Genomic DNA, 16,454 nt, shown 5'->3' with positions numbered 1-16,454 from the left:
TGGGTGGCTGGCTTCTCTCGGGTGTCGTGTCTTGGACAAGGTTCATTCAATAGTTGCTCAAGGGTGGGACCTGACCCGCCCGACCGATAGGGTTGCCTACCCTTGCGTCGTTGATTGTTGCCCTGCGCATTGGTGTTAGCCACAAATTCGTCAGTTTTACGTTTATTGCCTCCTTGATTTGCCGGGTTATGCTGGTGACCCTTGCCGTTGCCGTTCTTCTTTCCCTTCCCTGTCTTTTCTTCATCAGACACATGGTCCTTGGTACTATCGGAATCAACATACTTGACGAGAGCCGCCATCAACTGGCCCATGTCATTGCAGTCACGTTTAAGCCGCCCCAACTTTTGCTTTAGAGGTTCAAAATGGCAATTTTTCTCCAACATTAAGACTGCCGAGCCGGCATCCATCTTATCAGATGAATGAATTATCTCCTTGACCCAACGCACCCAATGGGTTGTGGACTCACCTTCCTCTTGTTTACAATTAGTCAAGTCCACGGTTGACATAGGTTGTTTGCATGTGTCCTTGAAGTTCTGAATGAACCGGGCTTTTAACTCTGCCCATGAGCCGATGGAATTGGGGGGCAATCCTTTTAGCCAAGTGCGAGTCGTTCCATCTAACATCATAGTGAAATACTTAGCCATTGCCGCGTCGCTGACCTCCAACAGCTCCATTGCCATCTCATAACTCTCAATCCAGGCCCCAGGCTGCAAGTCGGCCGTGTAATTAGGCACCTTACGAGGCCCCTTGAAATCCTTCGACAGACGCTCATTATGTATGGCCGGCACCAGGCAAGGGACACCTCCAGTTCTCGTGGCCACTCCTGCCTCAACCGAGGTTGCCGGATAAGCCGGAAAAGTCTGATGAGCCTCCTGCTTCGCTACCAGTTGAACCGCTCGCTCAGCCTCTTGTCGGATCCTCTCCTGATCCGCTAAGTTAAGGGCTCCAGCCTGTACCGGCTCGTGCCTGTGCGGACGGTTGCGGCGTTGAGCATTGCTTGACATATCAGCTAAGTCCATATGACTACTGTAGCTTGGGCTCTGGCTCGGGCGAGGGGTTGAATGGATTCTGTCGAGTACGCATCCTGCTACGCCAGAGCTGTTTGAAGAAGTTCTCTCACCCTTCACGTCTCGATCGCCGCCGGAGAGTCACCTTCCATCGGAGAGCCGTCAAACGAGCCGACGCAGCAATGAGGTTTTCCAAAGGATTGGAGAAGTGACCCGGTGGTGTTGGCACATAATGAGGTGGAGCGGTATGTACGCGCGGTGGTTCCATGGCGCGCGGCTGTACCGGTGACCCGGGTGTCGGGATCCGATTTGCCTCTGGCAGGTTACTTGGGCTGGCTCCGGGCATATGGACTTTCAAAAAAGAAGGAATTCCTTATTGATATGAGTAGTCTATCATCCCTAATAAGCCAGGCTATCACATACACCCACACTAAGAGGAATCGACGTCCTCGTCGGGCCACAGGAACGTTCCCTCTTGGTACATACGTCTGTGCATCCAGTCTGGTACATGTGCCATGTCGGGTGCCACGACGGGTCACAAACGTCATGAACAACATGACCCCGCACCTGTCCGCAAACATCCGTGTAACCACGAGGGTCGGCTGGCTCTGATACCAACTTGTAACGCCCCGGACACACCCGCCGGTGGTCGTTACTCCTGGTGAGATCTAGACTGGCCCCACAGATCAATACTAGTCTTTTCTGCGCACTTTGTCCTCACTCGTGCGCACCCAGGAGCAACTTCCCGGTCGGTCACCCATCCTGAAACTACTCCAAGCTGAGCACACTTAACTTTGGAGTTCTGTCCGAATGGGCTTTCGGAAAAGAAGGAATTCCTTATTGATATGAGTAGTCTATCATCCCTAATAAGCCAGGCTATCACACATCCTGACCGCTTCTGCTACTAAATTTTCCTTAGCTTGTACCATCTCTTCACGTACGCGTGGCATCTCCGCGTCATGCTGAACCTTATCCGCTAGCTCCACCACGGCAGTCAACAGAGCTGTCAGCTTATCTGTGAGGTCCATTAGAATCTGAGCCGGGGGGCGCGCGGGGTCTCCTGACCCGGCTGTTGCCGACCCGGTGGTTGTTGCTGCTACAGTTGTGGAGTTCCCCCCGGGCTGCGTGCCTGCCATGAAGACTCCGGCCTGATTTGGTGGCTCAAAGGGGTCCGGAATACTGCTGTCGTCGGGACAGCCCCCGAGCATGCCATCTTGCAGCTGATACAAAGAGTCCGTCTCGCCCGTTGATGATGTAGCGTCAGAACAGATGGCCATCTCACCACCATCCACTGATCCTTCCAAGTATTCACCGCCGTGGATGCAACCTACGAAGGCATGCTTCACGATAGATTGAACACGGGTGGACCTCGCGCTGAGCCGTTTCGACGAGGTTGGTGTGGATGTCCGGCTCACGGCCCGATTCGCCGATCCGGCCGATGAAGACATGAATTCCGCCGAAGGGGACCCGGTACCCATACTCAATTGAGCCGGCCTCGGGGGCCCAGCCTTCATCGTCGATGTAGAGCTTGCCACGATGACTCTTGGTCATCCGGCCCACAACGTATCCCTTGAGCCCTTCGAAGTTGCCCTTCAAGAACTCAAATCCACCGTGCGCTGGCCCCACGGTGGGCGCCAACTGTCGTGGAATTGTCACGGCAGATGTCCTAGCAAAATGACTTAGTCATAGGGCCATCACAACTAGGAAGCTTAAAGGGGTTAATCGGGACAAAGGACACGAGAGGTTTTATACTAGTTCGCCCCTTACGATGAAGGTAAAAGCCTACGTCTAGTTGTGTTGATATTGCTGGGTTTTTGATCACCAAGAGGCTAGTTCGCCGACTTGGTTATCGATCTCTTCTTTCTTGCCCTAAGCCGCCACCGGGTCGTCCCCTTATATACACGGGTTGACGCCCGATGACCTACAAAGTCCCGGCCGGCTCATAAAGCGTGTCCGGCTCGGTGACTTCTTTTACATGCCTTGTCTTACAAGTCTTTCCTTACATACGGCGGTTTACAATATTGGGCCTTAAGCCGCCTCTGGGCTTAGACCTTCTATAAGCTTTAATAAACTATCGCCTTGACTGTTTTCTGGGCTTCCTTTGTGACTCGTCATTGGGACTGACCCGGCCCCTCCTGGACGGGTCATAACTGATAGCTATATCCCCAACAGTTCCTACATATTCTACGAAGATCTTTATCGGTCAAACCGCATAACGGTATACGTTGTTCCTTTTGTCATCCGTATGTTACTTGCCCGAGATTCGATCGTCAGTATCTCAATACCTAGTTTAATCTCGTTACCGGCAAGTCTCTTTACTCGTTCCGTAATGCTACATCCTGTAACTAACTCATTAGTTACATTGCTTGCAAGGCTTATAGTGATGTACATTACCGAGAGGGCCCAGAGATACCTCTCTGACAATCGGAGTGACAAATCCTAATCTTGATCCATGCCAACTCAACAAACACCATCGGAGACACCTTTAGAGCACCTTTATAATCACCCGGTTACGTTGTGACGTTTGGTAGCACACAAAGTGTTCCTCCGGTATTCGGGAGTTGCATGATCTCATAGTCATAGGAACATGTATAGTTATAGAGAAAGCAATAGAAACAAACTAAATGATCATCGTGCTAAGCTAACGGATGGGTCAAGTCAATCACATCATTCTCTAATGATGTGATCCCGTTAATCAAATGACAACTCATGTCTATGGTTAGGAAACATAACCATCATTGATTCAACGGGCTAGTCAAGTAGAGGCAAACTAGTGACACTCTGTTTGTCTATGTATTCACACATGTACTAACTTTCCGGTTAATACAATTCTAGCATGAATAATAAATATTTATCATGATATAAGGAAATATAAATAACAACTTTATTATTGCCTCTAGGGCATATTTCCTTCAGTCTCCCACTTGCACTAGAGTCAATAATCTAGATTACATTGTAATGATTCTAACACCCATGGAGTATTGGTGTTGATCATGTTTTGCTCGTGAGAGAGGCTTAGTCAACGGGTCTGCAACATTCAGATCCGTATGTATCTTGCAAATCTCTATGTGTCCCTCCTTGACTTGATCGCGGATGGAATTGAAGCGTCTCTTGATGTGCTTAGTTCTCTTGTCAAATCTGGATTCCCTTGCCAAGGCAATTGCTCCAGTATTGTCACAAAAGATTTTCATTGGACCCGATGCACTAGGTATGACACCTAGATCGGATATGAACTCCTTCATCCAGACTCCTTCATTTGCTGCTTCCGAAGCAGCTATGTATTCCGCTTCACATGTAGATCCCGCCACGACGCTCTGCTTGGAACTGCACCAACTGACAGCTTCACTATTTAATAAAAACATGTATCCGATTTGTGACTTAGAGTCATCCGGATCAGTGTCAAAGCTTGCATCGACGTAACCGTTTACGACGAGCTCTTTGTCACCTCAATATACGAGAAACATATCCTTAGTCCTTTTCAGGTATTTCAGGATGTTCTTGACCGTTGTCTAGTGATCCACTCCTGGATTACTTTGGTACCTCCCTGCTAAACTTATATCAAGGCACACATCAGGTCTGGTACACAACATTGCATACATGATAGAGCCTATGGCTGAAGCATAGGGAACACCTTTCATTTTCTCTCTATCTTTTGCAGTGGTCGGGCATTGAGTCTGACTCAACTTCACACCTTGTAATACATGCAAGAACCTTTCTTTGCCTGATCCATTTTGAACTTCTTCAAAACTTTATCAAGATATGTGCTTTGTGAAATTCCAATTAAGCGTCTTGATCTATCTCTATAGATCTTGATGCCCAATATATAAGCAGCTTCACCGAGGTCTTTCATTAAAAAATTCTTATTCAAGTATCCTTTTATGTTATTCAAAAATTCAGTATCATTTCCGATTAATAATATGTCATCTACATATAATATCAGAAATGCTACGGAGCTCCCACTCACTTTCTTGTAGATACAGGCTTCTCCAAAAGTCTGTATAAAACCATATGCTTTGATCACACTATCAAAGCATATATTCCAACTCCGAGAGGCTTGCACCAGTCCATAAATGGATCGCTGGAGCTTGCACACTTTGTTAGCACCTTTTGGATCGACAAGACCTTCTGGTTGCATCATATACAACTCTTCTTTAAGATATCCATTAAGGAATGCAGTTTTGACATCCATTTGCCAAATTTCATAATCCTAAAATGCGGCAATTGCTAACATGATTCGGACGGACTTAAGCATCGCTACGGGTGAGAAGGTCTCATCATAGTCAACTCCTTGAACTTGTCGAAAACCTTTCGCAACAAGTCGAGCTTTGTAGGTAGTAACATTACCGTCAGCGTCAGTCTTCTTCTTAAAGATCCATTTATTCTCTATGGCCTTCCGATCATCGGGCAAGTCAACAGAGTCCACACTTTGTTCTCATACATGGATCACATCTCAGATTTCGTGGCTTCAAGCCATTTTGCGGAATCTGGGCTCATCATCGCTTTCTCATAGTTCGTAGGTTCGTCATGGTCAAGTAACATGACTTCTAGAACAGGATTACCATACCACTTTGGTGCGGATCTTACTCTGGTTGACCTACGAGGTTCGGTAGTAACTTGATCAGAAGTTTCATGATCATCATCATTAGCTTCCTCACTTACTGGTGTAGGAATCACTAGAACTGATTTCAGTACTGAACTACTTTCCAATAAGGGAGAAGGTACAATTACCTCGTCAAGTTCTACTTTCCTCCCACTCACTTCTTTCGAGAGAAAACTCCTTCTCTAGAAAGGATCCATTCTTAGCAATGAATACATTGCCTTCGGATCTGTGATAGAAGGTGTACCCAACAGTCTCCTTTGGGTATCCTATGAAGACATATTTCTACGATCTGGGTTCGAGCTTATCAGGTCGAAGCTTTTTCACATAAGGATCGCAGCCCCAAACTTTAAAAAACGACAACTTGGGTTTCTTGCCAAACCACATTTTATAAGGTGTCGTCTCGACGAATTTAGATGGTGCCCTATTTAACGTGAATGCAGCTGCCTCTAAAGCATAACCCCAAAACGATAGCGGTAAATCAGTGAGAGACATCATAGATCGCACCATATCTAGTAAAGTACGATTACGATGTTCGGACACACCATTATGCTGTGGTGTTCCAGGTGGCGTGAGTTATGAAACTATTCCGCATTGTTTCAAATGAAGTCCAAACTCATAACTCAAATATTCGCCTCCACGATCAGATCGTATAAAGTTGATTTTCTTGTTACGATGATTTTGCACTTCACTCTGAAATTCTTTAAACTTTTCAAATGTTTCTGACTTATGTTTCATTAAGTAGATATACCCATATCTGCTCAAATCATCTGTGAAGGTGAGAAAATGACGATACCCGTTGCGAGTCTCAATATTCATCGGACCACATACATCAGTATGTATGATTTCCAACAAATATGTTGCTCGCTCAATTGTTCCGGAGAACGACGTTTTAGTCATCTTGCCCATGAGGCATGGTTCGCAAGTACCAAGTGATTCATAATCAAGTGATTCCAGAAGTCCATCAGAATGGAGTTTCTTCATGCGCTTTACACCAATATGACCTAAACGGCAGTGCCACAAATAAGTTGCACTATCATTATCAACTCTGCATCTTTTGGCTTCAATACTATGAACATATGTATCACTACTATCAAGATTTAGTAAAAATAGACCACTCATTAGGGGTGCATGACCATAAAAGATATTACTCATATAAATAGAACAACCATTATTCTCTGATTTAAATGAATAACCATCTCGCATCAAACAAGATCCAGATATAATGTTCATGCTCAACATTGGCACCAAATAACAATTATTTAGGTCTAATACTAATCCCGAAGGAAGATGTAGAGGTAGCGCGCCGACGGCGATCACATCGACTTTGGAACCATTTCCCACGCGCATCGTCACCTCGTCCTTAGTCAATCTTCTCTTAATCCATGGCACCTGTTTCGAGTTGCAAATGTTAGCAACTAAACCAGTATCAAATATCCAGGCACTACTGCGAGCGTTAGTAAGGTACACATCAATAACATGTATATCGAATATACCTTTCACTTTGCCACCCTTCTTCTCCACCAAATACTTGGGGCAGTTTCGCTTCCAGTGACCAGTTCCTTTGCAGTAGAAGCACTCAGTCTCAGGCTTAGGTCCAGATTTGGGTTTCTTCACTTGGGCAGCAACTAGCTTGCTGTTCTTCTTGAAGTTCCCCTTCTTTCCTTTATCCTTTTTATTGAAACTAGTGGTCTTGTTGACCATCAACACTTGATGCTCCTTCTTGATTTCTACCTCCGCAGCCTTTAGCATTGCGAAGAGCTCGGGAATGGTTTTATCCATCCCTTGCATATTATAGTTCATCACGAAGCTCTTGTAGCTTGGTGGCAGTGATTGAAAAACTCTGTCAATGACACTATCATCAGGAAGATTAACTCCCAGTTGAGTCAAGTGGTTGTGGTACCCAGACATTCTGAGTATATGTTCACTGACAGAACTATTCTCCTCTATCTTGCAGCTGTAGAACTTATTGGAGACTTCATATCTCTCAATCCGGGCATTTGCTTGAAATATTAACTTCAACTCCTGGAACATCTCATATGCTCCATGACGTTCAAAACGTCGTTGAAGTCCCGGTTCTAAGCCGTAAAGCATGGCACACTCAACTATCGAGTAGTAATCAGCTTTGCTCTACGAGGTGTTCATAACATCTGGCGTTGCTCCTGCAGCGGGTTTGTCACCTAGAAGTGCTTCCAGGACGTAATTCTTCTGTGCAGCAATGAGGATAATCCTCAAGTTACGGACCCAATCCGTGTAGTTGCTACCATCATTTTTCAACTTAGCTTTCTCTAGGAACGCATTAAAATTCAACGGAACAACAGCACGAGCCATATATCTACAACAACACAGACATGCAAAATACTATCAGGTACTATGTTCATGATAAATTAAAGTTCAATTAATCAAATTACTTAAGAACTCCCACTTAGATAGACATCTCTCTAATCATCTAAGTGATCACGTGATCCATATCAACTAAACCATGTCCGATCATCACGTGAGATGGAGTAGTTTTCAATGGTGAACATCACTATGTTGATCATATCTACTATATGATTCACACTTGATCTTTTGATCTCCAGTGTTCCGAGGCCATATCTGCATATGCCAGGCTCGTCAAGTTTAACCCGAGTACTCTGCGTGTGCAAAACTGGCTTGCACCCGTTGTATGTGAACGTAGAGCTTATCACACCCGATCATCACGTGGTGTCTCGGCACGACGAACTATAGCAACGGTGCATACTCAGGGAGAACACTTATACCTTGAAATTTAGTGAGAGATCATCTTATAATGCTACCGTCGAACTAAGCAAAATAAGATGCATAAAGGACAAACATCACATGCAATCAATATAAGTGATGTGATATGGCCATCATCATCTTGTGCCTTTGATCTCCATCTCCAAAGCACCGTCATGATCACCATCGTCACCGGCTTGACACCTTGATCTCCATCGAAGCATCGTTGTCATCTCGCCAACTATTGCCTCTACGACTATCGCTACCGCTTAGTGATAAAGTAAAGCAATTACATGGCGATTGCATTTCATACAATAAAGCGACAACCATATGGCTCATGCCAGTTGCCGATAACTGTGTTACAAAACATGATCATCTCATACAATAAAATTTAGCATCACATCTTGACCATATCACATCACAACATGCCCTGCAAAAACAAGTTAGACGTCCTCTACTTTGTTGTTGCAAGTTTTACGTGGCTGCTACGGGCTGAGCAAGAACCGTTCTTACCTACGCATCAAAAATCACAACGCGGTATAGTGATTGCTTTTTGATCTTCAGAAAGAACCCTGTTCATTGAATCCGATTGAACTAAATCTGGAGAAACAGACACCCACTAGCCACCTGTGTGCGAAGCACGTCGGTAGAACCAGTCTCGCATAAGCGTACGCGTAATGTCGGTCTGGACCGCTTCATCCAACAATGCCGCTGAATCAAGAATCAACTAGTGACGGAAAGCAATATGTATATACCCATGCCCACAACTCCTTTGTGTTCTACTCGTGCATATAACATCTACGCATAAACCTGGCTCGGAGGCCACTGTTGGGGAACGCAGTAATTTCAAAAAAAATCCTACGCACACGCGAGATCATGGTGATGCATAGCAACGAGAGGGGAGAGTATCGTCTACGTACCCTCGTAGACCGTAAGCGGAAGCGTTATGACTGTTGGGGAATGTAGTAATTTCAAAAAAATTCCTACGCACACGCAAAATCATGGTGATGCATAGCAATGAGAGGGGAGAGTGTTGTCTACGTACCCTCGTAGACCGGAAGCAGAAGCGTTAGCACAACGCAGTTGATGTAGTCGTACGTCTTCACGGCCCGACCGATCAAGCACCGAAACTACGGCACCTCTGAGTTCTAGCACACGTTCAGCTCGATGACGATCCCCGGACTCCGATCCAGCAAAGTGTCGGGGAAGAGTTCCGTCAGCACAACGGCGTGGTGACGATCTTGATGTTCTACCGCCGCAGGGCTTCGCCTAAGCACCGCTACAATATTATCGAGGATTATGGTGGAGGGGGGCACCGCACACGGCTAAGAGAACGATCACGAAGATCAACTTGTGTGTCTAGAGGTGCCCCCTGCCCCTGTATATAAAGGAGCAAGGGGGAGAGGCCGGCCGGCCCTTGGGGCGTGCCAAGGAGGGGGGAGTCCTCCTCCTAGTAGGAGTAGGACTCCCCTTTCCTAGTCCAACTAGGAAGAGAGAAGGGGGAAGGAAAGAGAGGGAGAGGGAGAGGGAAAGAGGGGCCGCGCCCCCCTCCCCTAGTCCAATTCGGACTCCCCATGGGAGGGGGCGCGCCACCTCCTGGGCTGCTGCCCTCTCTCTCCCCTCAGGCCCACTAAGGCCCAATACTTCCCCGGGGGGTTCCGGTAACCCTTCCGGCACTCCAGTTTTCTCCGAAATCACCCGAAACACTTCCGGTGTCCGAATATAGCCGTCCAATATATCGATCATTATGTCTCGACCATTTCGAGACTCCTCGTCATGTCCGTGATCATATCCGGGACTCCGAACAACCTTTGGTACATCAAAATATATAAACTCATAATGAAACTGTCGTCGTAACGTTAAGCGTGCGGACCCTACGGGTTCGAGAACAATGTAGACATGACCGAGACACGTCTCCGGTCAATAACCAATAGCGGAACCTGGATGCTCATATTGGCTCCTACATATTCTACGAAGATCTTTTATCGGTCAGACCGCATAACAACATACGTTGTTCCCTTTGTCATCGGTATGTTACTTGCCCGAGATTTGATCGTCGGTATCTCAATACCTAGTTCAATCTCGTTACTGGCAAGTCTCTTTACTCGTTCCGTAATACATCATCCCGCAGCTAACTTATTAGTTGCAATGCTTGCAAGGCTTATGTGATGTGTATTACCGAGAGGGCCCAGAGATACCTCTCTGACAATCGGAGTGACAAATCCTAATCTCGAAATACGCCAACCCAACAAGTACCTTCGGAAACACCTGTAGAGCACCTTTATAATCACCCAGTTACGTTGTGACGTTTGGTAGCACACAAAGTGTTCCTCCGGTAAACGGGAGTTGCATAATCTCATAGTTATAGGAACATGTATAAGTCATGAAGAAAGCAATAGCAACAAACTAAACGATCAAGTGCTAAGCTAACGAAATGGGTCAAGTCAATCACATCATTCTCCTAATGATGTGATCCCGTTAATCAAATGACAACTCATGTCTATGATTAGGAAACTTAACCATCTTCGATCTACGAGCTAGTCAAGTAGAGGCATACTAGTGACACTATGGTTGTCTATGTATTCACACATGTATTATGTTTCCGGTTAATACAATTCTAGCATAAATAATAAACATTTATCATGATATAAGGAAATAAATAATAACTTTATTATTGCCTCTAGGGCATATTTCCTTCAACGACAACGCGGTTGATGCAGTCGTACGTCTTCACGATCGATCGATCCCTAGTACCGAACGTACGGCACCTTCGCGATCTGCACACGTTCAGCTCGGTGACGTCCCGCGAACTGATGAACCAGTAGAGCTTCGAGGGAGAGTTTCGTTAGCATAACGGCGTGATGACGGTGATGATGATGCTACCGGAACAGGGCTTCGCCTAAGCACCGCTACGATATAACCGAGGTGGATTATGGTGGACGGGGGCACCGCACACGGCTAAAAGATCAATGATCAACTTGTGTGTCCATGGGGTGCCCCCTCCCCCATATATAAAGGAGTGGAGGAGGGGAGGGCCAGCCCTCTCTATGGCGCGCCCTGGAGAAGTCCTACTCCCTCCAGGAGTAGGATTCCCCCCTTTCCTAGTAGAAGTAGGAGCCCTTCCAAGTAGGAGTAGGAGAGAGGAAGGAAGGAAAGGGGGGTCGGCCCCCCTCCCAATTCGGATTGGGCTTGGGGGGCGTGCCTCCCTTCTTTCCCTTCCCTGTCCTCTATTCCACTAAGGCCCAATAATGCCCATATACTCCCCGGGGGGTTTCGGTAACCTCCCGGTACTCCGAAAAAATGCCCGAACCACTCGGAACCATTCCGATGTCCAAATATAGGCTTTCAATATATCAATCTTTACGTCTCGACCATTTCAAGACTCCTCGTTATGTCCGTGGTCAAATCCGGGACTCCGAACTACTTTCGGTACATCAAAACACATAAACTCGTAATACCGATCGTCACCGAACGTTAAGCGCGCGGACCCTACGGGTTCGAGAACTATGTAGACATGACCGAGACTCATCTCTGGTCAATAATCAATAGCGGAACCTAGATGCTCATATTGGTTCCTACATATTCCACGAAGATCTTTATCAGTCAAACCACATAACGTTATACGTTGTTCCTTTTGTCGTTGGTATGTTTACTTGCCCAGATTCGATCGTCGACATCTCAATACCTAGTTTAATCTCGTTACTGGCAAGTCTCTTTACTCGTTTGGCAATGCTACATCCCGTAACTAACTCATTAGTTACATTGCTTGCAAGGCTTACAGTGATGTACATTACCGAGAGGGCCCAGAGATACCTCTCCGACAATCGGAGTGACAAATCCTAATCTTGATCCATGCCAACTCAACAAACACCATCGAAGACACCTGTAGAGCACCTTTATAATCACCCAGTTACGTTGTGACGTTTGATAGCATACAAAGTGTTCCTCTGATATTCGGGAGTTGCATGATCTCATAATCATAGGAACATGGTTAGGAAACATGACCATCATTGATTCAATGAGCTAGTTAAGTAGAGGCAAACTAGTGACACTCTGTTTGTCTATGTGTTCACACATATACTAAATTTCCGGTTAATACAATTCTAGCATGAATAATAAACATTTATCATGATATAAGAAAATATAAATAACAACTTTATTATTGCCTCTAGGGCATATTTCCTTCGGCACTGAGCTAACAAAGGGGGAGGGGATGCTGCTTACCGGCATCGGAGACGAGGACGGCGTAGGGGGAGCCGTGGCACAGATTAGGCCGACCAGACGGTGGCCAACAGCAAAGGGAGCACTAGATCCGCCGCAAACGCCGCCGCCGTCTATAGCGCAGATCTGAAATCGCAGCCGCCGCCGGTAGTGAGATAGTAGGGAAGAAAGGGGGGCAGTGGCTATGGGTGAGCGAGTGAAAGGGGGGTGAGGCTAATTTGGCGCCGGGACGACGCACCAGATTTCCATCTCCCGCCATCCCCCCTCGCCCTTGCCTCGCTCCCGCCCGTGCGACCTCGCGCCACACTGAGCTTGGCTCGCGAGAAACTGCCGATCTGAGCGTTTCCAGCGAACCAGGCTCTGAACTGCTTTGAGGAGCGTGCGATGCAGGTCCAACAGAAAAACCAGACAATCAAATAGGCCCTTTTCTTCTCGCGCGGGCCTGGTTGAGCTCGATGCGGGCAACCAAACACGCCATAAATGAATGATGTAAGCGTGACATACCGTCTGGAGAGAAATACCACGTGGAACACAAATGAAAATCGTGAACAAACAACCGAGTTCCAGGGCCAACCCAACCAACCCAACCCAGCCCCGCGGGCCGCGGCACCACATCCATGAAGCACCTGCAGAACGCTCCTCCTCCGTATGTATACTCTTTCCCCATTTTCCTCCGACTCGGAACAACCAAAGGAGTCATCCCCTCCCCTCCGCTCCCCACCGCAGCCGCAGCCGCAGCCCCAGAACAGATCGGCAGGCAGGCAGGCAGGCAGATCCATCCTTCCCTCCTCCCTCCCATCCACCCGCATGGGCAGCGCCTCCCCACGCATCCCGGGGGCGCCCGCCTAGCATGGGCCAGTCCCCCTCCGCCCCCCACCCCTCCAAATCCCCCGCCCCCTCCCCGCCCTCCCCCTCCCCCTCCTCCATGGCGCCGCCGATGCCCGCGGGCGCGGGGAGCGGCAGCCTCGACCCACCCCCCTTCGCGCCGCCCCCGCCGGCGCGCGACCACACGCAGGACCTCCCCGACGAGATCCTCACGCTCGTCTTCGCCTCGCTCACCCCGGCCGAGCGCAACGCCTGCTCCCTCACCTGCGCGCGCTGGAAGGAGGTCGACGCCGCCACGCGCCACCGCCTCTCCCTCGACGCGCGCGCCATGCTCGGCTACAACACCCCCGCCATCTTCTCCCGCTTCACCGCCGTCACCAAGCTCGCCCTCCGCTGCGCGCGCGGCTCCGGCGCCGACAGCCTCAACGACGGTGGGGCCGCCGCCGTCGCCGCCACGCTGCCCTCCGACCGCCTCGCCAGGCTCAAGCTCAGGGGCCTCAGGCAGCTCTCCGACGCCGGCCTCGCCTCCCTCGCCGCCGCGGCCCCCGTGCTCCGCAAGCTCTCCGTCGCCTCCTGCACCTTCGGGCCCAAGGCCTTCGTCGCCGTGCTCCAGTCCTGCCCCCTCCTCGAGGACCTCTCCGTCAAGCGCCTCCGCGGCCTCCCGGACACTTCGGGCGCCATCACCGCCACCGCCATCACCGAGGACATCCTCTTCCCGCAAGCCATGTCGCTGCGCTCGGTCTGCCTCAAGGATCTGTACAGCGCCCTCTGCTTTGTGCCGCTCGTCTCGTCCTCGCCCAATCTCCGCTCGCTCAAGATCCTGCGGTGCTCCGGTGCCTGGGACTTGCCACTGGAGGTCATTGCCGCCCGTGCTCCTGGCCTCGTCGAGATTCACCTTGAGAAGCTCCAGGTCGGTGACCGTGGTCTGACTGCTGTCTCGGCCTGTGCGAATCTGGAGGTGCTGTTCCTTGTCAAGACCCCTGAATGCACCGATGGAGGCATCATCAGTGTTGCGCAGAACTGCCACAAACTGCGCAAGCTGCATATCGATGGCTGGCGCACAAACCGGATCGGTGATTGCGGCCTCATGGCTGTTGCTCGAGGATGCCCGGACCTTCAGGAGCTTGTCTTGATAGGGGTCAACCCCACCGTGCAGAGTCTCCGGATGCTTGGTGAGCACTGCCGCGCATTGGAGCGTCTTGCGCTTTGTGGCTGCGAGACTGTAGGGGATACCGAGATCATTTGCCTGGCGGAGCGGTGTGCTGCTCTCAAGAAGCTTTGCATCAAGGGATGCCCGGTCACAGACCGCGGGATGGGAGCACTCAATGGGGGTTGCCCCAGCTTGGTCAAGGTGAAGTTGAAGAGGTGCCGTGGAGTGTCGTATGAATGTGTTGAGCATCTGAAGATGGCCAGGGGGGATTCCTTCTCGATCAGCCTGGATATTGTGTTGGAGCATGATGCAGTCGCTCCAAGTGAAAATGGTGTGCAAGAGACTGGACAACAAGCACAGGTTACAGAGCTAACTGGTCAGATGGCTGCCATGGACCTTCCCACTAATGCTGCTGGTGCACAATCTTTTGCTCAGGCAAACAGTAGGATGCGGAGCGTCATGTCGGCACTTAGAAGGAGATTCGGCAACCCTCCACCAGCGTGATGTGGGATGGAAACCTCCATGAACTCCTTTGCTATTGATCGTTTCTAGTCTCATGTTCGTGTTCCTTAGCTTGTTACATTTCATATCCAGTCCATGCAAAACCTCCATTATGGATAATTCCGTGTTTTACTTGTGGAGCTAATAGCATCATCAGTAGTCTCTCCCTTGTTCTGATTTTACCTTGCTATATGGCATAGCACTGCTGGTGATCAACATGCTTCCATCCGTATCCAGGGAAAACATTTTTTGTTTGTTTGCATCAAGCTGCAACTCCATGTTTGCATTTCTAGATCAGTACTTAAACATTAACCTTCACTGTCGAACACATACATATAGTCGATATATCGATGCCAAACACTGTCGATTGTCGGTGTACAATGTTGGCACATGCTATGCAACCATGCACAATAGTTTGAGTTAGTTTTGTATGCAGAATTGAGATTTGATATCTTTCTTTGTGCAGAGACGATTCTTATTCAGTTTGTCCAACTTGTCATCCATAAAGCATGCAAATGAAATGGTGCACGGAAACAATCAAAGAAAATGCATACTTTGAACCAGGTGCCATTTCCTGTTGTTACTTATAAAGGTCTCGGATAGCGAAATGCTAGTTGTTGCTTGGAAGTTTAATTAGCAGTGGTAGTGATATGCTGATTGTGAAGGATTCCATATCGTGTAAAGTGGTATACGTGTCTTATCGGTTTACGCTGGCATGTTAATTGAGTCGTCATCTTAACCAATTCATGATGACCTACATCTAGAAACAGAGTAAAGTCAGTGATTATTTATTCTCTTCTGTTTGTGTATAATATCTAGTCCGTGCCTGTGCCTGTGCCTGTCAATACTTTTGAGTCGTAAATTTTATATGGCGAGACTTTGGTTAGTTGTTGTCATATCACTCATAACAACATTGTTGGTGCTGAGAATTAACTTGTAGCAAATGTGTGTCACGAAACATTTAGAAGTGCGCTTGTAGACTTGTTTGTTTGGAGTAGAAGTTAAGCAAATAGGAAGTTCATTCAAGAACACTTGTCCTCCTTTTGTCACAAAGACATCATTCATAGTCAGTTGTCGGTAAATGATGCCTTTGTCACGGGGGTGTATCTTCCTCGGTGAATATGTCTCGTTGGCCAAAGAAAATAAGGTTAATGAAATGAGATAGTCGCGCGCCTTTCTAAGGGCCAGTTCTCTCTCCCCAGCTTAAAAAATAAGCCGCTCTCTAAGTTTCTTGAGACTTCTAAATTAGTTATCTCATAATTAGTTTAGAAGGCTCAATGAAAAGAGAGGCGGCTTATGAAAAAGCTAGGGATGGGACGGCTTATTTTTTTAAGCTGCCAAAAGAACTGGAGTGAGATATTTGTTGTACTTCCGTCTGGTCCTTAAGAAACTATTAGGAGCTTTCAAGGGTTAG

At 48.1% G+C, this 16,454-nt stretch overlaps 1 protein-coding gene across 1 annotated transcript; it reads left to right on the top strand.

Moving 5' to 3' along the window:
- The first annotated feature begins 13,275 nt into the window (after window positions 1–13,275).
- LOC125538911 (F-box protein At1g47056) lies at window positions 13,276–15,299 on the top strand. The gene has a single exon (XM_048702233.2). The coding sequence runs from the start codon at window positions 13,415–13,417 to the stop codon at window positions 15,041–15,043; it is 1,629 nt and encodes a 542-aa protein (XP_048558190.1). The 5' UTR covers window positions 13,276–13,414; the 3' UTR covers window positions 15,044–15,299.
- The last annotated feature ends 1,155 nt before the right edge of the window (window positions 15,300–16,454 follow it).

The sequence above is a fragment of the Triticum urartu genome, chromosome 2A (genome assembly GCF_056163025.1).
Source record: "Triticum urartu cultivar PI428250 chromosome 2A, HENAU_Tu73, whole genome shotgun sequence".
NCBI lineage: Eukaryota > Viridiplantae > Streptophyta > Magnoliopsida > Poales > Poaceae > Triticum > Triticum urartu.
The sequence above is the reverse complement of the archived record's forward strand: the minus strand, read 5'-3'. Positions and strand labels throughout refer to the sequence as shown.